This window comes from Lemur catta, chromosome 9 (assembly GCF_020740605.2).
Source record: "Lemur catta isolate mLemCat1 chromosome 9, mLemCat1.pri, whole genome shotgun sequence".
NCBI classification, from domain to species: domain Eukaryota; kingdom Metazoa; phylum Chordata; class Mammalia; order Primates; family Lemuridae; genus Lemur; species Lemur catta.
In genome coordinates, this window is record NC_059136.1 from 22,604,128 (window position 1) to 22,625,953 (window position 21,826).

The window sequence follows — 21,826 nt, forward strand, 5'->3', positions numbered from 1 at the left end:
CCATCAGTTCAGCAAAGATTAATAGTATCAAATACTAACAGCTGCAGGAAAGAGAAAACTTGAGTGGTGGGGAGTGGTGTGTAGACAGGTACATTTCTCTCTAACAGCACACATTCTTTGACCCAGGAATTGTACATCTAGAAACTTCTCCTACAGAAATGCTTGCACAAGTACACAAAGAAAGATGTTTAAGGCATTTCACTGCACCAGTATTTGCAATTGGAGGGAGAAATGTAATGCACTGCCTGTCAATAGGGGAATGTTAGTAAATGATGAAACACCCCATACTGTAGACAACGCCATATGGTTGCTGCTGAACTGAAAAGAACAAGATGTGCCCGTGTAAAGGCAGAGAATGCCTGTGTCAGTGATGTGAAATCAAAAGAGAATGAAGCAAAGCCGTGTTCCTGCATTCAGTCTTTCATTTGGTTGTTCCTCCTTCGTTATGTTTCATGTACACAGGGCCAGGAAGGCCAGGGTGGAGAGGAAGGGAGGAGAATGGGAGACAGTAATGGCCTTATTTGAGCAGACATAGGAAGGAAGGCGAGGAGCTGCAGGTGCCCATTTTGGACAAGGTCTTCATGGTGAGGAAACAGCACGTGCAAAGGCCCGAGACTGACAGGATACCCCACTCAGGAGCCCTCCCTCAGCCCTCCCCAGCACACTCACAGGGGCCTCTCAGGTTGCTGTCCTTCCTGGCTGCTACCTATCCACAACCCACAGCTCCTCTCCTGAAACAGAAAACCTTGTTCCTCGGGGTACCTTCACCTGGCTCGTAAAGGGGCCTCACTCCCAGACTCCAAGCAGTTGGAACCTCATTCCCAGCCAGGAAGCCCCAGTAACCCAGGGTGGTAGATGGTCAGAGGAGGAACTTCACTCACCCAGGCAGTGCACTCATAGCTCGCCACCAACATGTCCCTTTGCAGGTGCCTCTGATGGGGATTCACAGCCACCACCCCAAGCGTCACAGACTCCTGAAACACATCCCACTGGCCCAGGGTGTCTTCCAGCCTGGGGACTGGCCACACCTACACAGTGAGCCGACCTAGGCCCAGGTTTAGGAAATATGAGAAGGCTGACCCCAGGACGCTGGAGGGCTTCCAAACATCCCTGTGCTCCCTGAGAGGTATAAGTCCACAGTCCCTCAGCCACAATTCCAAAATCTCCAAGCCAAGAGCTGCTTTCAATTGTTTTGGTGGCAACACTGGTAGTGAAGCCACATGAGGCTGCCCAGTCCTTTTTACAGACTGGGAGGAGACTGATGCCTTTCTCCACCCAAGGGGAGCCATCAACAAACCCAGACTGCAGGACAAGCCCCAGGAAAAAGAGCACAGTTTCCTCAGATAAGTTGCAAGGAGGAAGAGAAAGGACAGAGGAGAACTGGCAGATGAAGAGACTTGATCTATACCAGCCACTCTCATGTGGTCCCATTTGGAGAGTGGTCTGTGCACAGGTGATAAAACTGAACCAAGCAAGACACTTGCTGGTATTTTCGAGAGACGACTAGAATACTGACTGAATATTTGAGCATGTTAAGGACTTACAGCATTTTTTTTTTTTTTTTTTTGAGACAGAGTCTCTCTGTCGCCCCAGCTGGAGTGCAGTGGCGTCATCCAAACCCACTGCAACCTCAAACTCCTGGCCTCAAGTGATCCTACTGCTTCAGCCTCCTGGGTAGCTGGGACTACTGGCGTGCACCACCATGCCTGGCTAATTTTTCTATTTTTAGTAGAGATGGGGTCTCACTCTTGCTTAGGCTAGTCTTGAACTCCTGAGCTCAAGTGATCCTCCTGCCTCAGCCTCCCAGAGTACTAGGATAACAGGCATGAGCCACCCTTACTGCTTTTTTTTTTTTTTTTTAAATAGAGTCCTTTCTTTCAGAGATTTGTGCTGCACTATTTGTAGGTGGAGTTATGTGACGACTGGGATCTTTATCCGAGGGATCAGGAGGCGGTAACACCAGGCCGAGGCAGGGTTCATGGAGTCTGCCTCAGCATAAGGGCAGGCCAACTGAGAGGTTCTCCCCTCCTCCCCTGCCCATCCCTGGACTGGAGGGGCCTTCTCTGGGCACACAGTGTCACCTCCAGCCCCTCTTCCCATCGGGACAGCTTTGTAATGCGTCTGCATAGGAGGATGTTAAATAACATTTGCTTCCTATTCCAGAGAGGCCCAGAAGAGGGTACAGGGTGCTTTGGAGTCCTTTCTGCCTGGAAAGGGGACTCTGAGGTGGGGTCATTCCCTGGGTGACCCAATTGCAGCACAAGCCTCCAGCCTCCCTTGATTTGGCTACTAGAGAAAAGCCAATTTTGCTTGTGGTTATCACGATGGAGCCCCAAACAACACATCACTACAGGGAGAAGAGGTGTCCTCTGTGCTTTGGCTGTGGTGAGGCGTGGGGTAAGCGTAGGATTGACTGTCCTGAAGGCCCAGGGCACCTTCCTGGGCATTGGGATGTTCTGGGTTCCCATGGCACCTGCAGTGCCCCCCACCTGAAGCTCACCTCATCTCTTTCTGCAACAGCCCAGACCTCTGCCTGGCTGGCCCCCTCCTCCCCAGTGCACTGGCAGGCACTGCTCCTCCCTCGACTGTCCTCCCCTTTGCATGGAGGCTTGTACCTGGCAGTGGGTTAAGTAAAACCTGACTCCACTAAGACATTTTCAAGTCAGGCACCAGGCAGTTGTGTGGACTGCAGAGCCTCATGTGCCGTGCTTCACTCCTGCTCTCCAGGGTCGTGCTACCAATTGGAGCCTTAATCTTGGAGAGGCTGCCCCTTCCAGGGCTAGCTAATTCCTAGAGATAGCAAACAACTCCCCTTCCAGTGCATCTTTGAGACACAAACCAACCAAACCAGAGCCCAGCTATCTCCTTTATCAAATTCTCACTCACCAAGCCAGGATTTTCCCTGCCCTAAATCACCTAGGGCCAGGTGCCAGTCAACAAAGGACAACCCCTGTAGCCCAGAGCTCACCAAAATTGTTTAAACCATCCAATCCTAAACTTACTCAGGACACCCACCTCGCCTCACCCATTCCTTCCAGAGAAACTCCCAAGAAAGGCTCTGGGTCACACTCTGCCCTCTCCCTCTTTGCTCCTCCTGACTCTCTAGTCCTTCCATGTTGCCTGGCGGGCCCTGCCCTGTCTCCTCATGACAGTCGCCTTGAGACTTGTGTCTGCAGATGGTGACAGCCCTGTGTAGGGGCTCTGTCTGCTCCAGCTTCTTGGCAGCACCATCGCTTGGGGCTCTACTAGGATCTGTCGACTAGAATGCTCTAGGAATCGCAGCATCTCCCTGAAAGTGATGTTTAGTTGGGATTTTTTTCCTGGAAACATTTACAGCTTGGAACTGTTCTCTCTGGTCAAATCTGAGGCTGGAGTCATCCCAAAAGCAGCAGCAGGGGAGTTCCCACAAGAAGCTGGCCCAAACAGTCCCAAGATGGAAGTCCAAAGAGGCATCAGATACCAGTGCAATCAATCGAAAGCATTTATTTGGGGAACTTACATACAGGCTTCAGCTTTCTCAAGAAAAATATTGAGAGGAGGTGTTCTACCTAGGCACGAATGCAACAAGAGGGTAGGGCTATCGTGTTTACATAAGGGTTTAAGTGATTTGGCTCAGAGTGGGGCCCAGTTTCTATGTGTTTAGCATCAGGGTTAATCTCTCAGTGTTTTCAAGCAACAACCTAAACAACTTTATCAGTGCCTGGGAATGTTGAACACCCTGGATTGGGTTCAAGCCTGCAGGGGAAAACATACAGCTGGATGGGTCACAAAGTGGTCAAGGCACTCTGTATTTCTCAGTCAGGACAGAAAGAGACTGGGAGACCCTATGAAACTCAATCCCAGACTGGGACTAGCTGGGAAGCAATCCAGGCTGGCCCAGAGAAGGGGCACTGTGACCAAATGAGGGACTGAGCAGGTGCCTCGCTATGAAAGGTCAGTTCACTCAGTGGACCCTAGGCTCAGTGAGGCAGCGGATACAGAGGATGGGGGCAGTCCCCTCCCCCTAGACAGGACCCTCAGGGCCTCTGCATCCTGGACACTGGGCAGGAGCCCACCAGGTGAATGCTCTGGGCCAGGCTCTCTGTAGACCCAGGTGTCAGCTGCCCTGCTGCCTGTGTTATCCTGGGGGTGCCATCCTCAACTGGCGCGGGCCAGGATGTGGTGCAGCGTTGCCAGGCTCCTACCAGCTCTGGAGCGTGCGGTGTGAGGCTCCTCTACCAGGAAGGTGGGTGGCACTGGTGTGCCCAGCATTCCTGAGCTTCTTCTTGGACGTGCCTGGTTGAGTTTTAGGACGTGTGGGGACCTAGACAGTGGCTGGGGAAGCGAGACCTCCTGTTTGTTTTCCACCTAGGACTCCGTGCTGGGTGGGGGGGAGCTGACTGAGCCCAATCACTTCACTATGGCTCTGTCAGGGCCTTCAGGGTTTGGTCAGGTGTGAGTCCAGCTTTATGCCCTTCCTGCTGCCCCGCTGTCCACTGGCTCGTCGCTGCAATGACGGTAGCACAGGGAGGTTTAGGCAGCCAGAGACGCGGGCAGCGCCCTCACCGAGGCTGCAGGGAGCTGGGGCCACCTCAGGGAGCCGTAGTGGCCAAGGGGGAGGCACGTTCTGCCAGAGCAAGAGTGGACCTGCTTCTCCCCGGCCTCGGGCAGCTGCCCCATCCTAGGAAGCGGGCTGGGGTCGGGGGTGGGGGCAGCAGCCGGGGGAGCGAGCCCCCACAGGCAGGGCAGAGCGTGGATCAGGGGGCGCCGTGGAGAACACGCAGCACAGATGGCCCAGGGGTTCAAGTGAAGCTGGGAGGGGTCAGCGTGCAGCGATGAGACGCTGGGCCTGACCTGGGGCGCAGTCAGTGGAGAGAGCAGGGGCGCTCCCTTCCGCCTCGGGCTCACGCCCTGCCTGGTTTTTCCGCAAGTTCCGGGCGCGTCCCGGCCCCCGCCGCTGCTGTGCATCGGAGTCCAACCTCCTGTTGCCCCAACCCGCGCCGTCCCCCGACGGCCTCGAGCTGGCCACCGTCCACGCCCTCCTAGGGACCGGCGCCTGGTACGTGCCCCACAGATACTTTCTGCTGTGGAAACGCTGATGGGCTGTGCCGAGAAGGAGCTGGGGCCAGGGCCAGTGTTGGGATCCAGCCTCAGAGACTGGTGACCAGACACCCAGAATCGCCGCCTAGCACCTGCCTGCAGGGCCAGCACCTGGTGCGCCGCGCAACATGGGCCCGCCCCTCCTCTGGACGCTAGCCACGCCCCCATACCCGGGCCCTGCCTTCCTCTAGCTCTGGCCTCTCGCTCTGGCTCCCGGCCCCGCCGCTTCCTCAGAGTCGGGAGGCGGGGCTGGGGTGCCATCGAGGTGGCCGAGCCTCCGAGCCGTCCAGAACGGCCGGAAGTCAGCGGGGAGGGGTGGGCGCGGGCGTCCGAAACCCGTTTCCGGCGGCATCGCGCGTTTACTAGTCTCCGGCTGTCCTCAGGGAGGGTGAGTCGGCCTGGGGGGCGCGGACTCTGGTGGTTCTGGGGCGGAGTGGCCCCCGGCAGGGCATCGTGTACCCCCACATTCGGCGCGGTAGTCCCCGGGCTTGTCCTCGGGGAGGCCCGGATGGCGCGGGCGGCTCAGCGAGGCTGTAAGCCTCTGGCGGGGGAGGTGGTTGATCAGCGGCAGCTCTGACCAACGTCGGCGTGAGGCGGGAGTCGTTTGGCGGAGTCCCGCAGCTCCTTGCAGGCTCGGCCGCCTGGCAGCCTCGCCGCCCGCGAGTGATGATGTCAGAGGCCCGAGTAAGGCGACCTCTAGTTGTGGCCTTCACTCCAGGCCCAGGCCTGCTCCTGAGGACTCCTTTATTTCCTTGCATGATCATCTCCTTCTAGGGCCCCCGTTTTTCCCTCATTTACCGCCCCTGGGAGGCCTAGCATTAGAGACAGTGGCAAAAAGGGCAGTGCGTTGAGTGGGGTAGGCTGTTTGTCTTCTCTGAATTCTGGATGCCACTGAGGGCCTGCCCTCCTCTACAGAGAACCCAGCAATCGGCATTGGCAGCTGTATCCTGTCCAGGCACCTGGTGGGGGACCCTTCTCCAGTGTTCACTGCTGCTTGAGTCAGCCTCTTCCGGTGGCCTGGGGCTTCCACTCACAAACCACTTTCTGGGCGAGATGCTTCCCTAGGAAGCCCACTTCTTTCCACTCTGACCTCCCAGGGGATGCTTGGAGTCATTGGTTCAGTTGAGGTACATCAACTTACATTCTTGGGTTGGTGCCATGCTGGTGACAGAGGTGAGCTGTGGCTGGCGACAGGAGTTTATGTACTTGGGATCCGGGTTCCACTCCTGTCTTCCCTACAGTCCGTCGTTCTGGTTCCTGTCTGCACCAACCTCCAGTCACTCCCTGCTTTCCCTTGCTGCCTTTGGTCCACCTGCACCGGTTCATTCAACCCCATCCCCTTCTGCCTCAGGCAGTTTTGGCATTTTGTTCCTGCTGCCTGGAGTGTTCTCCCCACCTCCATCACCTTGATCTAGGTCCCTGGGGAAGTGACCCATTAGACTAAGTCAGTTTTCTAGTTTAAATGCTTTCATACTGTTTTTCAGCACTATCATGGTTGTAATTTTGTGCTTATTTGTGTGGTTATTTAATTCTTCCCTCTACTAGACTGCTCTATGAAGGGAGGGTCCTTATGTATTCACTGCTACATCTCATTACTTAATGCCTGGCATGTGGAAGCCACTCCTTAAGTGTTTATGGAGTGATTCCACACGTGCTACACAAGCATGCTGAAAGAACGAGGCTTCAGGGCACCTCGTTCGCTCAGTCCATCCCTGTGTGTCTGCTAGAGAATATCTGGGGTTGGAGGTAAAGTAACAGGGAACACAATACTGCCCCCTGTTAGCTTGGAAGTGAAGGGGCTTCCAGCACCCTGATCTCTGACCTTTTCATAATTGCCAACAGGTCTCTCAGCCAGGACGTGTGGATGCCCATTCACCAAGTCTCATGGTAGGAAGTCACTGCCTCCTTTCCCTCACTTGTCTTGTGAAGCCTCCACCTCCTACTCTGTGCATCTACCCTGCCCGCTGGCCCTGGGCCCAGACCCTGCCATGGCCCTTGCTGTGGCCCTCGACAGGCTCAGGCAGGGCCCTTTGCTCCCATCCTGAAGGTAGTAAGCAAACCCCTGCCCAAACCAGGGCCTGACTGAGGCTCTTGAGGGGGGAGGGTTGTACAGGTATCATAGACTGCGGGTCCCTCCTCCTCCCCCAAACTGCCCCTCCCCAGGATTTTAGAGCCAGAGGAGCCCTGGTGACTATCTCACCCAACCCCGTGGTACACCTGCCAGAGACATGTCATGGGGTGGCGAGAGAATGGGGCTGGCACCCAGGGATCCCTGGGGTGCTGGTGTGTGTCCTTTCAGGAGGTGGTGACGTTTGGCGATGTGGCTGTGCACTTCTCTCGGGAGGAGTGGCAGTGTCTGGACCCTGGCCAGAGGGCCCTCTACAGGGAGGTGATGCTGGAGAACCACAGCAGTGTGGCTGGACTAGGTGAGGCTGCACCTTGATACCTCCCTCCCCTGCATCATCAGTCAGTACCCACCCAATCAGGCCTCTAGCAGAGGCTGGGGATATGGGGGTCAGGCCCCTGTGGGATAAATGGGCCTTGGACCTGGGAGTGTGCCAGGCTCATTCCTGGCTTTGCATATGTCATGTGGTTCAGCCCCCATGGGGTAGGTGGAATTCTGGGAGTGAATAAAGCCTCTTTTTCCTAAGCTAGTAAATTAACTTGTGAGAAATAGAATCCAAATTTGAAATAGCTTAGATAAAAGAGAAATTATTGGCTTGGGAAAGCCAAGGAAATGGTCGTACAACCAGAGCAAAGGGTGGCAGCAGTGCCCTCAGGGCCGCTGTGTGGATGCTGTCAGGGTGTCCCCTCACCCCTCCTATCCTGCCATCAGTTTTCCTCTCCCATCCTTATCACCACCTCAGGCAGCTACTCCAGCACTCTTCATGTCTGACTTTGAGTTTGTGTTCTCACACGATGTGTCCTGTTGTTGGATTGGGACTTTGCGAAGGGGGTGTGTGTCTAACATGCTCCTCGCTGTGCTCCTCGCTTGTTACCAAACTCTCTGCTGGTTGGCCCCATGCTGTCTCCAGCCCTACATGAGCATGCACCATTGCACGTATCTCTAGCGCATGAGCATCCTGGACCCTTGAGAGTGTGTGGGGCAGGAGTAGGGTAAGTGAAGGTGTAGTTGGTTGGCCAGGTGTTTAGTGGGGTGCTGAACCTGGCCCACATCCTTCTGTCCTGGCTAGTCTGGCAGAGTACAGCTCTCTGATATTTTGCCAGTCAAATAAATGTACAGTGAGAGTTGACTGTGGTCTGTTGTCATTTTTCTGATTTCTGCTGAGCTCAAGCATCTTTCACACTCTCATTCCTCTGCTAGGTTCTTCAGTAAAGTGTCTGTTCAGAGGCTTTGCCCAGTTTCTACTGGAGTTGCTGTGCCTTACTGATTTGAAGGTGTTTGTTATTTCTTGTATTAGATTTCATCAAATCTGAGGTGCTATACATTGTAAAACACATGATTATTTTATGTACTTGGCTTTATTTTAAGAAAGGTAGAATGCTGCTCATTATACAACACATTTTTTTCTTATCACTTCAATTTATTTTATAAGGAGCTCTTAGAATTGTTTAAACCTGGCTTACCGTGTATTAATGAAATAGAAAGGAAAAGATGCATAGAATGAATTGGCTAGGGTACTCCTAATGTTTTTCATGACTTATAGTGAATCACTCTCTGGATCGATATCTGTGTTTGTGCTTCCCACATGATGGTAACTTGTGAGCTTGGCCATCAAGGGGTGATGCAGCTTATTGTAAATATTGTCAGGGTTTTCTCCCATCCAGTGAGGCTGATGGTTGGGCTTTCTTACCTGGCATATAGCAGCCATTCTTTCTGTGTGGCTCTCAGTGACAAACCAGATAGCTTCATTGGCTGTGCATAAAGAGCGTTAAAGACAGCGTAAAGAGCAGTTAAACTAAGCATATATTTTAAGATGGTGCTGAGGACTCAACTGCAGCAGTGAGGATCTGAACAGCTGTGGTCAAGTTCATTTGTGCACAGGTAGTGATGGTATGTCACAGCTGCGACCTGGTTGGTGACATCAGTTCCAAGATGTGTCTCATTTAGAGGTGTGAAAGTGTTTTATAAAAAGTCTATCTTGGAATACGTCAAATATGATAATGCCAGGTAGGTTTTGTACATTGTGAATATCTTTTCCCCTTCTCTTGTGTTTGTTAACTTTGTTAGGTCATATTTTAATGTAATTAAATTCTTCAGTTTTTTCCTGTGGACTGTGCCTCTGAGGTTTTATTTAGGCTGGGAGCGGTGGCTCACGCCTGTAATCCTAGCACTCTGGGAGGCTGAGGCAGGTGGATCGCTTGAGGTCAGGAGTTCGAGACCAGCCTAAGCAGGAGTGAGACCCCATCTCTACCAAAAATAGAAAGAAATGATTTGGACAGCTAAAAGTCTATATAGAAAAAATTAGCTGGGCATGGTGGCGCATGCCTGTAGTCCCAGCTACTCGGGAGGCTGAGGCAGTAGGATCGCTTAAGCCCAGGAGTTTGAGGTTGCTGTGAGCTAGGCTGATGCCACGGCACTCACTCTAGCCCGGGCAACAAAGCGAGACTCTGTCTCAAAAAAAAAAAAAAAAAGTTTTCCCTGGCCAGGAACGGTGGCTCATGCCTGCAATCCCAGCACTTTGGGAGGCCAAAGCAGGAGGACCGTTTGAGGCCAGGAGTTTGAGATCAGCCTGGGAAACATAGCAAGACCCTGTCTCTACAAAAAAAAAAATTAGCTGTGTGTATTGGTATGTACCTGTAGTTCAATCTGCTTGGGAGGCTGAGGCAGAAGGATTGCTTTGCTTGAGCCCAGGAGTTTGAGGTTTGTTTTGGCAAAATCCCTGGACAATATAGAAAAACCACCTCCCAAACTGAGAGGGAATCAAGAGACCGAAGAATGTTCTGACTAGTCCAGCTTGATGAGTTAGATGAGTTTCTTAGAGGTTACCAGGGTGCTTGCTCCTGGGCAGCAGCTTCTTGCAGGCAAAATCTACACCTGCCCACCCTGTGGTGTTGCCTTAAGTCTCTTCCTGGTAAATGACACAGAGCTTTTTTTTTTTGAGACAGAGTCTCGCTTTTGTTGCCTGGGCTAGAGTGAGTGCCGTAGCGTCAGCCTAGCTCACGGCAACCTCAAACTCCTGGGCTTCAGCGATCCTACTGCCTCAGCCTCCCGGGTAGCTGGGACTACAGGCATGTGCCACCATGCCCGGCTAATTTTTTCTATATATATTTTAGTTGGCCAGATTATTTCTTTCTATTTTTTTAGTAGAGATGGGGTCTCGCTCTTGCTCAGGCTGGTCTCGAACTCCTGACCTTGAATGATCCACCCGCCTTGGCCTCCCAGAATGCTAGGATTACAGGGCGTGAGCCACCGCGCCCGGCCGACACAGAGCTTTTATATTGTATCTTTGCTTGTTCACAGTGAGGCAAATCACGCATGCCCAGTACCCTCATCGTGACCTGTCATACAATCCATGTTATTAATGGTATTAATTCTCCACTAGGTGGGGATTTTAGTATTACAATACAATTAGTTGATGGGCGCTGTAGGACAGCCAAAGTAGCTCTAAAGCAGTCAGGGCCCAGTCTCAGCCAGCGGCTTCAAGGCAGGAAGGTGCTGAGACACTTTCCCCTCTCCCTCCCCAGTAGTTTTCTTGCTTGATCTACTTTGTAGCAATTTTGTTGCTGAGCATTCCGAGCTAGTACAGCACAATGTTTCTGTTATTGTCTCTTTAAAAAAAAAAAAGTTCAGCTCTACTCCAAGGTCATTGAGATGGCCTACATTTTCTCCTGTGCACTTTATAGTTCATCTTTTCCATTTATACCACAGCTTCACATTTCTGTTGGAATATAAGTAAAAATCCTGTTTTATTTTTGTCAGAATGTTAAACTATTTCCCCAACATCATTTACAAAACAATTCTTTTCTTGTTGATATGTGGAACCACCGTTTTCATGTATGAAATGGTGTGTTTCTGAGCCCTGTTCTCTTCCCTGAATCCCTCTTGTGGGCTAGCTCACTGCTTTTTGTTTATTTGGCTTTGTTTTTGGTTTGTTTGTTTTTTTTTTTTTGGTTGGTTGGTTTTGCTTTGGTTTTCTAGTACGTCTTAATACCTGATAGTATAACTCACCCTTTTTATTCTTTTTCTTTTTATTTTTTGAGACAGAGTCTTGCTCTGTCACCTAGGCTGGAGTGCAGTGGCATCATCGCAGCTCACTGTAGTTTCCAACCTCTGGGCTCAAGTGATCCTTCTGCATTTGCCTCCGGAGTAGCTGGGACTACAGGCCCACACCACTGTGCCTGGCTAATTTTTTCTATTTTTAGTAGAGATGGGGTCTCACTTTGCTCAGGCTGGTCTCAAACTCCTGACCTCAAGTGATCTTCCTGCCTTGGCCCCCCAGAGTGCTAGGATTATAGATGTGAGTCACTGTGCCTGGCCCCTTGTCATTCTTTTTAAAGGTTCATATACCTACTCTTTGGTAATAGAATAATTTTTTCATATAAATTTCAGAATAAGTTTAGTTCCTCAAAAGGGCCACTAGAATTTTATCTGGGAGTGCTTTGAATTTGTAGCTAGTATAAAGAGAATTAACATCTTTCTGATAGCAAATGTTCCTGTCCAAGACCATGGAATGTGTCTGCCTTTTTTCTACTTATCTTCTGTGTCTTTATTAGTGGGTTTTTTTTTTCCTGTCCCATCTTGAAGGCAAACTTTATTAGTGTTTTGAAACAGAGGGTCTCGTGTCATTCTAGAAGGTTTGGTTTTTGTTGCTTTGTGAGTGTATGTTACTGTTTTTAGCTGATTGCTGCTGTACAGAAATGCTGTTGGTTTTGGAAGCTGATCTTATATTTGGCAACTCTGTGGTGCTTCCTTGCTAGTTCAGTATTGGTCAGTGCTAGTTCAGTGATTCTGTTTTGTTTTCCTGGAGCAGGGTGTGTGCAGATAAGTTGAGTATTTTCTCTCTCAGCCCTCTCTGTTCACATTTCTCTGCCTTAGCAGGGGCCAGCCCAGTGTTAAACAGGACCCCTGCAGGCATGCATGTTGTGTTCCTGATTTTAAAAGGAATGCAGCTACATAAACAGAGGAAAAGTTGGCTAAGGAGTTTTGTTTTTAATCATAAATAAGTATTGAATTTCAAATTCTTTGTATCAATTGAGATACTGATTTTTTTTCTTTATTAGTGAAGGAAATTACATTGATATATTTTCTTATGTTCCTGGAAAAACCCTCTTTAAATCGTGATATTTATATATAAATTTTGATACCCCTTTCGACTCAGCCAATATTGTTTTTGAATTTTTGTATTCCTGTTCATAAGCACAATGGACTTATGTATTTCTTTGTGTGTATTGTCCTTACATAATTTTGGCATTTGGCATACAAGTAGAACTCATCTATAAAACCTGGGCCTTGGGCTTTTGGAGAAGGAAGGTGTTGGACTAGCATTTACGTGTCCTTAATGGTCTCCGCAACCTTTTGAATTTCCACTTGTACTAATTTTGTCATTTTTAGTTTTTCTACAAATCAATCCATTCATTTAGATTTTCAAATTTTTTGTATGTTTTAGTTTTTCTTTCCTTTCATTTTTAATCTGTTTGTAGTTGTTTCCCTTATTTATTTTTTGGCAGCATCTTCTCACTATGTTGACCTGATCAGTTTTGCCATGAGACTGTCATATTAATCTTTTTAAAGAACTGGGTTTTGGCTTTGCTGATCTTTTTTTGAAGGTGGGTAGGAGTCAAGGATGTTGTTGTTATGTGTCTTTGTTCTATATTTCATTGAATCCTGCCTAACCTTCATTATTTGCTTCCTTTTTTATTTATTTGGGTTTGTTGTATATTGATCCTAATATTTACCTCATTTGTGTTTTACAATTGTGGTTTCTAGTAGACATTTAAAAATAGAAAATTTTGCCAGGCATAGTGAGACCCTGCCTCTAAATAAATAAAATAGTAATTCATTATTTAGTTTCTAAGTAGCTAATAGTTTCTAAGCTATCTTTTTGTGGTTAATTTCATTATGATGCATTTGGTTGGTGCATGTTCTGCAGTATTGTTCTTTGGTACATCCATGACTCCCTTCATGGCCTGACCTAAGGATGTTTCTCTGTTCCACTGTGCTTGGAGAGAACACGTGTTTCCTGTTGAGTATAGAGTCCTGCCTGCCTCTGAGGACTTGAGCTTATTGGCTGTAGACCTTTAGAATTTGTTTGCCTGCTTTTTTCCTCCTTGTAGAGGGAAACCTCTAGCTGGAGTAGTTGGCTGGCCCTTAGATTCCTGTACTGACCGGTATTGGAGGGGATGTGGGGCTGCACCACAGCGTGGGGATGGCGACTGGTGGCCCTGCGAAGGCAGAGTGCCAGGTGGGAACCCCACAGGTCTCCAACACTTCCTAGTCTGCCAAGAGGAAGCAGGCTCTGAGGGGTCCTTTGTACAGGGACTCAAGGCTGGGAGGCCACCAGGTGAAGATTGGACTTTGGAGCTTTCTGATTTAGAATTTGCTTCATTTGTTTATTTTTGTTGTTCTTAATCTTGTGTCTTAACTACCCCTACCTCTTGGAGCATCTCTGCTTTCTGAACTGAGAGACAGCCCAGCTCTGCTGAGTGAAGTGCTGGCTTGTGTTTGAGTTTCTCTTTCCCTCTCCCCTGAGTTCCAGGGGTAGGGCTAGCCCCCGTTCTTTGTAGACTCTTTGGCAGAGTCCCCTGGAGATCATGGGAGTCCAGGTGTCTCTTGCTGTCCAGCCTCAGGAACTCGACAGATCTGGACAGCAAGGGCTGCTATATGCCCAGATCCTTACCCACCCCACCCCTGCTCCCACAGAGGCTCTGCCTGTCCCCTCGTAGCCCCCTGTCCCTTTATGCCTGGAAACCAGGGGTGGCTGAGCCCTGTGCCATGCTCCCACCACACCGACACTGTCTCCTTCTCTGCCGCATACACAGCAGGATTCCTGGTCTTCAAGCCTGAGCTCATCTCCCGGCTGGAGCAGGGACAGGAGCCGTGGGTCCTCGACCTGCAGGGAGTGGAGGGGACAGAGGCATCAAGGACCTCTCAGACAGGTGAGGCTCAGGCCTTGTTGCAGAGAAGCTCTTTAAGGAGAAACCTCAGGTGGAGGCTGGGGGTGGGTCCCAATGGCCATGCTGGGCTACCTGACAGCACCACTGGGTAACTGGGGGCCGGCCTGTAGGAGGAAGCATATAGAGCAATTGTGGGGCTGCCTTGAGAGAGACCAAACCATAGAAAAGCCACAGAATATCTCATTTCAGAAAAAAGGGAGTTTTTGAAATCATATCACATTTTGTTCAATTTCTATTTTACCAATACTGTTGTTAAGCAAAAGTACAAACCTATGGATCCAAGTGAAGCATTAAACTTGGCTCTTGACAGTCTCTCCTCGGGTGAACATGTTGTCTGATGCAGCTCCCTCCAGAACTTCTCAGAGCCCAGGTGGCCCCAGCCTCTCAGATCAGGCTTCAGGGTGCATAGGTCTCCTGGGACTGCCACAACAACACACCACACACTGGGAGGCTTAAAACAACAGAAATTTATTGTCTGACAGCTATGGAGGCCAGAAGTCTGAAATCAAAGTGTCGGCAGGGTCATGTTCCCTGAGAAGGCTCTAGGGAAAGATACTTTCTTGCTTCTTCCAGCATCTAGTGGTTTTCTGGCAACTCTTGGCCTCATTGGGTTTTGGCTGCATTCCTCTAATTCTGCCTCCATCTTCACATGATCCACTTCTCCCTGTGTCTCTAGTTTTACATGGCTATCTCCTTATAAGGACACCAGTCATGGATTAGGGGCCACCGTATTGACCTCAGTGTAACTAATTACATCTGCAATGACCCTGTTTTTAAGTAAGGTCACCAATCTGAGTGTGAGCAAGACCCCCATCTCTACTAAAAATAGAAAAAAATCAGCTGGGCGTGGTGGTGCACACCTGTAGTCCCAGCTACTCTGGAGGCTGAGGCAGGAGAATCCCCTGAGCCCAGGAGTTGAAGGTTACAGTGAGCTATGATGACACCACTGCATTCTAGCTGGGGCAACAGAGTGAGACTCTGTCTCAAAAACAAAACAAAAACAAAAACAAAACAACTCCAGCCCCTTGTTAAAATATTTCCAAGGTGGAGGGGAAATTTTTAAAGAGGGCGCCATGGCAAAAAAGCCAGCTACAGTTGGCAGAATTAGGTAGTTCAGTGGGTTTATATATAACAAGTGGTCCTTATTGTGATGAAGAAACATTAAAAAGTGTCACCTTCATTGAGGTGAGAGCCACTGTTGATGTATCCTAGCACTTGCTTGCAAACCTGAGCGTAGGGCAGGAATGCAGCCTCTGAGATTAAAATATTCAGTAGCACAAAACCAGAATGTGTTAATGAGTAAAGTGGAAATGCCCAGACATGTAATTTGCTCCAGCTGGTGCAGCGAGTATCTGATATCCAAGGATACTGGCCCAGAATGTGAGAGAGAAGGCAGGGCCTCAGCTGTGACCTCCCCACACTCTTGCCCACCAGCATATTCCCTGGTGGGTGATTCCTGGCACCCCTTGGAGGCCTGTCAGCCTAGCCCCTGCTTAGCCTCTGCTCCTTGGCAAGACATGCCCACCCCTCTCTGAGGGACAACCACTTCGAGAGTGAGGTTTCATTTTTTTATAAGTGCTTGCATTTTCTCAGCAGTTATCCAAAGCTTGCTGGAAGGTGAGAGAACCTTTGACTTCAGTTGCAGGTCCCTGGGTCCCTGGGGGGCTGCCACGGGGGAAGCTGTCAGTGGTAGGTAGGGACAGAAAAAAATAGGCCATGCAAGCCAAGGCCACACAGGAGGCCAAGGCTGCCTGGAGCCAGGTGGCTGTGGACTGCCAGGTAGCCAGAGGCGGCTGAGGCTAGTGCTGCAGCAGGCTGGGTGGTGCCCTGCTATCATGCAGGGAGGTGAGAACTTTAAAATGCAACCCAAGCTTCTTATAGATCTAGTCACAGGGAAGCAGAGGGAAGGAAAATCGAGTGTAGTTGGGTGGGTTTGTAATGTCCTCATCCTTAGGTCTTTGGTGCTCTTGGTCACAAACTGCTTAACCATATAGAGGTTTTATTCTCATGCAGCAGGAGGCCCTGGGCAATACCTGTCTCAGCAGTGCCAGGGGCTGCACCATGCTCTCTCCCAGCTCTCCTCAGGGGCCTCCACATCACAGGCAGGGGTAGAGGAGGAGCAGTGCTTGCTGCATATCTCTGCCCTGCTTTCCCATCCTCGTGGTAGAGGAAGGCTTGGGAAGAAGGCTGAGCAAGCCCTGTGGAGGGAACTGTTGCCAAGGTTGTGTGATGTATGGGGGACAGAGAAGTGGGTCAGGATCAGGCATGTAGGTGTCCTGTGTCTTCACAGCACTCAATGCATACTCCTGCCGCACCGCAGGTTGAAAGGGCTGAGTTGGGCGCATAGACCTGAGCCTGTTCCTGATTCTCTAGCTGTGTGGCCTTGCACAAGCTGCTTGACCTCTGAGCCAGTCTCCTTGTCTGAGGTACAGGGATTCCACTGACCTCATTGGGTTGTTGAAGATTAATTAAAGAATGAGCAGGAATTATTCCTCGTACACAGAAGAGGCTCATTTGGTGGTAGCCCTTGGCTCACTGCAGGACTGACTGGAAGACCTTCACAGATTCCTGGAAGCTGGTGAATTGCCACCAATGGCAATAGGTGTGGGCAGAAACCGAGAGGTTGAAGCCTTGTAACTGGGCTATGGATTCACCGTGGGGTAGACTCAGACTGGTTATGGCTATGGCCATACAACTGTGGTTGTGGTCATGGACATCAGGGAGACATCTGACCTCATCAGGGTGATGGCACAGTGAGAATGAAGCCTACGTGTATTTGGAGAGTCAAGAAGGAAAGCAGATGTCAGGAAGGCCTCCTGGGGGGAAGGTGTGGATAAGTGCACTCCTCCAGAAACTTGCAACCCTAGGAAAGGAGAATTCAGTATAGGCTAGTGGGGCTGGCCACTTAGGGCTGAGGGACTGGCAAGGGATGTGGTCAGGTACAAGTTGATGAGAGAGGCTTGGAGGCAGCTAGAGGAAGCAGAGGGCTCTAGAGTCCTGCTCAGAGAAGCCCACCCCAGTGAAGAGCCATGAACAGCTTGAGTACCCAGCTCCCCTCTGGGTTCACCCAGGTAAGCCCCTCGGCAGGTCTTTGGCCTCTGTCTTTCTGACCCCTGCCCATCCCCTCTGTTCACAGTTCAGACTCCATCTGTACTCCTCCCTCAACAGGGAGGATGCTGGGAGCCTGTGGTCCCCTCTTGTTAAGTGTCCCATCCTCTCAGGCTTGGTTTGTCTAGTCTCACTCTGTCGCTTCACAGACTTTGCCTCACACCAGTTCCCCATAGGATGGACTTCGTTGCTCATGTACCCATTTAGGGCGTAGCTCTCAGCACTCTGTCTAGTACATAATGAGCACTTCATTGTTGAATGAATGAACAAAACAAAAAGTATAAATGAAACCAAAATTTGAGAACTGCCCGAGGCATTTTACCTCCTAGTGTTTTCCACTTGGGGTGTATGGTAGTGCTCAATGCAGTCTGTCCTGGGAAATGATGACCCCTGACCCCCATACCCGGTAGTCTTTGTCCTTTCTCTGAGCGCAGGACATAAGAGCTCTTTATTTCCTGTTTATTTCAGATTATATAATTAGGACTGGCAGTGAACAGGCCTGTGAGGACATGGACATTCTAAAATCAGAATCTCCCAGGAAGATGGTCAAACCCCCCCCCCAGGATTTTCCTCAGAGTCTTGGCTTTGGAGACATTTCTGATTCTGAGTTCTGGTCAGAGAGTCATCTGAGCAGTCCTGGGGTGAGAGTGATGGGCTCTGTCTTCCAGAGAAACTGTTTGAATGAGCAGACTGTAGCTCATAAGACCCTCACCAAGGACAGTGTCCCGGGACATAAGGAGCTGGGGGCCAGTGGCCTGGATTGCCAGTCTGAAAAAAGTCAGAGAGAGAGAACAGAAGGGACTCTCCAGAGATGTGAGGTTTGTGGCAAAGGTTTCAAGTCCACTTCAGATACGACTCTACATTGGGAAATTAATACTCAGAAGAAACGTAACAGATGTCACGAATGCCAAAAAAGATTACCTGACTGCTTGAGTCCAAGTAACTGCCATGGAGAAAAGCCGTATGAATGTGTGGAGTGTGGGAAGGTCTTCAGGCTATGCTCACAGCTTAATCAGCATCAGAGAATCCACACTGGAGAGAAGCCATTTAAATGCATTGAGTGTGGAAAAGCCTTCCGCCTGAGCTCAAAACTTATTCAACATCAAAGAATTCATACTGGAGAGAAGCCATACAGATGTGAGGAGTGTGGGAAAGCTTTTGGTCAGAGCTCAAGCCTCATCCACCATCAGAGAATCCATACAGGAGAGAGGCCCTATGGTTGTCGTGAGTGTGGGAAAGCTTTCAGTCAGCAGTCACAGCTGGTCAGACACCAGAGAACTCACACTGGAGAGAGGCCCTACTCGTGCAAAGAATGTGGGAAGGCCTTCAGCCAGAGTTCAACTCTCGCTCAGCATCAGAGGATGCACGCTGGGGAGAAATCTCAAATCCTCCGAGCCTCAGATAGCTCAAGCCTTGTTGCACATCAGAGAATTCATGCTGTAGAGAAACCATTTAAGTGTGATGAGTGTGGGAAAGCTTTTAGGTGGATCTCTCGTCTTAGTCAGCATCAGCTAATTCACACTGGGGAAAAACCCTATAAATGCAACAAGTGTACAAAAGCTTTTGGGTGTAGCTCCCGGCTTATTCGCCATCAGAGAACTCACACTGGAGAGAAACCATTTAAATGTGATGAGTGTGGAAAAGGCTTTGTTCAAGGCTCACACCTTATTCAGCATCAGCGAATTCATACTGGAGAGAAACCTTACGTGTGTAATGACTGTGGAAAAGCCTTTAGCCAGAGCTCCAGCCTTATTTACCATCAGAGAATTCATAAGGGAGAGAAGCCCTATGAATGCCTCCAGTGTGGAAAAGCTTTCAGTATGAGCACACAACTTACAATACACCAAAGGGTGCACACTGGAGAGAGGCCCTACAAATGTAATGAATGTGGGAAAGCCTTCAGCCAAAACTCCACCCTTTTCCAACACCAGATAATTCATGCAGGTGTGAAGCCCTATGAGTGTAATGAATGTGGAAAAGCCTTTAGTCGGAGCTCATATCTTATTGAACACCAGCGTATACACACTAGAGCCCAGTGGTATTATGAATATGGGAATACTCTGGAAGGTTCCAACTTTGTGAGCCGGAAAAAAGTTAATACTATAAAGAAACTGCATCAATGTGATGACTGTGAGAAAATATTCAGGTGGCGCTCACATCTAATTATACATCAGAGAATTCACACTGGAGAGAAGCCTTATAAATGTAATGACTGTGGCAAAGCTTTTAATCGGAGCTCTAGGCTTACTCAGCATCAGAAAATCCACATGGGATAGACCATTTACCTGTATAAATGTGAATAAACCTATAGCCTTAACTTATTTTATATGTGTTCATTTATACTGACAAAAATTTACAATATTGAGTGGGAATGATTCAGAATTCCTCTCTTAAGAAAGAGTATCCAAATTCATACAAAATGTGTTTATTTGCTGGAATGTGAGACCTTAACCTGTTTAATAAAGCCTGTGTCCCTTGCACTCAGGGTGTAATGTGCAGAGTTTTCAGTTCACAGAGGGGACACCCCAGGTCTCTGTGGATGTGGAAGAGCCACAAGGAAGGCCCTATGGGCTCTGTCAGGCTGAGTAAGTTAGAAGTTATCCAAAATGTTTTCCCTCAATGATCAGCTGCTCACACTGTCTTCAACAATAAGGAGATGTATTAGCTCATGTTAGAGGAAGACCAAAAGAGGAGTGCCTAGAATTCCCTTCTAACTTCTTCACCTAACTCCTTTTCTTAAAACTCATCAACCCGGACCAAAGGGTCCCAGACCCATTCTCTTCAGAGAGGTAGGCCAGGTGAGCAAATGCATGCCATCATTGTTGGTATGTTTGGTGTTCCCTGTGCACAGATCAGTGCTAGGCACAGAAACCATTCTGGTGTCATGGCAAGGATTTTGAAGTCATACCTGGGTCTTGCTATGTTGCTCAAGGATATCATTGCCCTCTCTGGAACTCAAAGCCTATTTGCTTATCTGAAAATATGCACTGTTAAAGGGTAGTGATGAGAATTAAACAATATACAGGAATGCTTCTTTAAGTGTGTCTGGCAGAGAATGATCACTTGAATGAATTCAAACACCCCCCAGTCTGCACCAGCATCTCCAGCCACACCCCAGCACAGGGACCCAGACCTTCAGGCTGGATGGCTGTCTTATTGGTCTAGTCACCCCACTATACAGGGGAAGCCACCCAGAGAGGTCAGGATGTGTATTGTTTATGCTCTATAACAAATTTCTCCAAAATTCTTAAGCCTAGAACACAAGCTGCCAAGAACTATGAGGGTCTGAGATTTTATCCTTTCTACAGGCTAATAAAATCCTGTTGTTTCATCTGGCAGGAGATGGCTGATGTGTTACTCACAGTGGTGGTCAGGGCCACATTCACTCCCCTCACCTGCAACGTCCCACTGGGTGGTGCAGAGAGCCCCAGTAGGTACATTTACAGAGTGTGTGTCAGTGGAGAAACTCGAAGGTTGTGAGTAAACCTGCTCTGTTGGGAGCTAAGGGCCATTGCCTCATCCCTTGGATTTTCTGCTGCCAACACAGCCTTGAGAAATGGCCCAGGTGAAGCATCGTAAGGCCTTCATGTTGCACACAGTAAGAACATGTAGGGAAGCCTGGCTGACGGCACATCGCTTCTCTCAGTGATCTGCTCAAGGCCTAATGCTTTTGTTGGCTAAAATTGAATTCTGGCACAAATCTGCCACTCCATCGGCCACACCTTTCACCTAAGAGCAGCTGGGACTACTATATCCATTTGATCCTCTCACAGAGCATCTAATTAAAGCCACTATCCACAAGCCCCATGCAGCAGCAAGACGCCAAGAGCAGTGCTGACCTCGGCCCTACCCCCAACATCCTGGTCATTCAGCTGTCAGCCAGTTGCAAGGTGACTGGTAGGCCTTATTTCAGACAGCCTGCCACCTGTTATGACTCATAAGACCTGCTGATCTTTGGTGTCTGCCAATAAATACAGAGAAATATTTGGGCCTGAAAGACCCCATTCCTTAACAGACACTTTGTGGCCCCATTCTCCCATAAACAAATGTGTAGCCCAGAGTGACACAGGTCATGTTGCTAGGTTAAACACCATGGCAAGAAGGCCAGATGCGGTGGCTCACATCTGTAATCCTAGCACTCTGGGAGGCCAAGGTGGGTGGATTGTTTGAGCTCAGGAGTTCGAGACCAGCCTGAGCAAGAGCGAGACCCCCGTCTCTACTAAAAAAAATAGAAATCATATGGACAACTAAAAATATATATATAAAAATAAGCTGGGCATGGTGGTGCATGCCTGTAGTCCCAGCTACTCAGGAGGCTGAGGCAGTAGGATCACTTAAGCGCAGGAGTTTGAGGTTGCTGTGAGCTAGGCTGATACCACGGGACTCTAGCCTGGGCAACAGAGTGAGACTCTGTCTCAAAAAACAAACAAACAAAAAAACACCATGGCAGGGCCACTGAGAAGCCATGGCCTTAATCACTATGCGTGGCATTACCCAAGAGCAACTTATAAATTTGTATCAGATTGAAGCAGGTTATTCTGGTCCATGTGTTTGCAGGTTT

General features: G+C 49.4%; 2 protein-coding genes across 10 annotated transcripts in view; one reads left to right on the forward strand and one right to left on the reverse strand.

The window, feature by feature from the left end:
- The window catches only part of LOC123644827 (zinc finger protein 252-like), a 211,739-nt gene that overhangs the window by 124,003 nt on the left and 65,910 nt on the right, over window positions 1–21,826 (reverse strand). The gene's annotated exons all lie outside the window — the stretch shown is intronic.
- On the forward strand, window positions 5,327–19,586 carry ZNF7 (zinc finger protein 7). Of its 9 annotated transcripts, none has more exons than XM_045561110.1 (5): window positions 5,327–5,467; window positions 6,922–6,966; window positions 7,379–7,505; window positions 14,023–14,139; window positions 17,734–19,586. In XM_045561110.1, the coding sequence occupies exons 2-5, from the start codon at window positions 6,964–6,966 to the stop codon at window positions 19,539–19,541; spliced, it is 2,055 nt and encodes a 684-aa protein (XP_045417066.1). In that variant the 5' UTR covers window positions 5,327–5,467; window positions 6,922–6,963; the 3' UTR covers window positions 19,542–19,586. The 9 variants fall into 9 exon arrangements, with proteins under 9 accessions (XP_045417066.1, XP_045417068.1, XP_045417065.1 ...); XM_045561109.1 differs by having other exon boundaries at window positions 5,385–5,467; window positions 7,346–7,505; XM_045561105.1 differs by lacking the exon at window positions 5,327–5,467 and adding an exon at window positions 5,986–6,206 and having other exon boundaries at window positions 7,346–7,505.

Excerpts from the sequence above, each read along its gene's own strand:
- ZNF7 (XM_045561105.1), top strand. The coding sequence starts at position 6,180 with ATGCTTGGAGTCATTGGTTCAGTTGAG. Across the intron at positions 6,207-6,921 it reads GAGTCATTGGTTCAGTTGAG|GTCTCTCAGCCAGGACGTGT; the intron begins GTACATCAACTT and ends AATTGCCAACAG. Across the intron at positions 6,967-7,345 it reads CCCATTCACCAAGTCTCATG|GGATCCCTGGGGTGCTGGTG; the intron begins GTAGGAAGTCAC and ends GCTGGCACCCAG.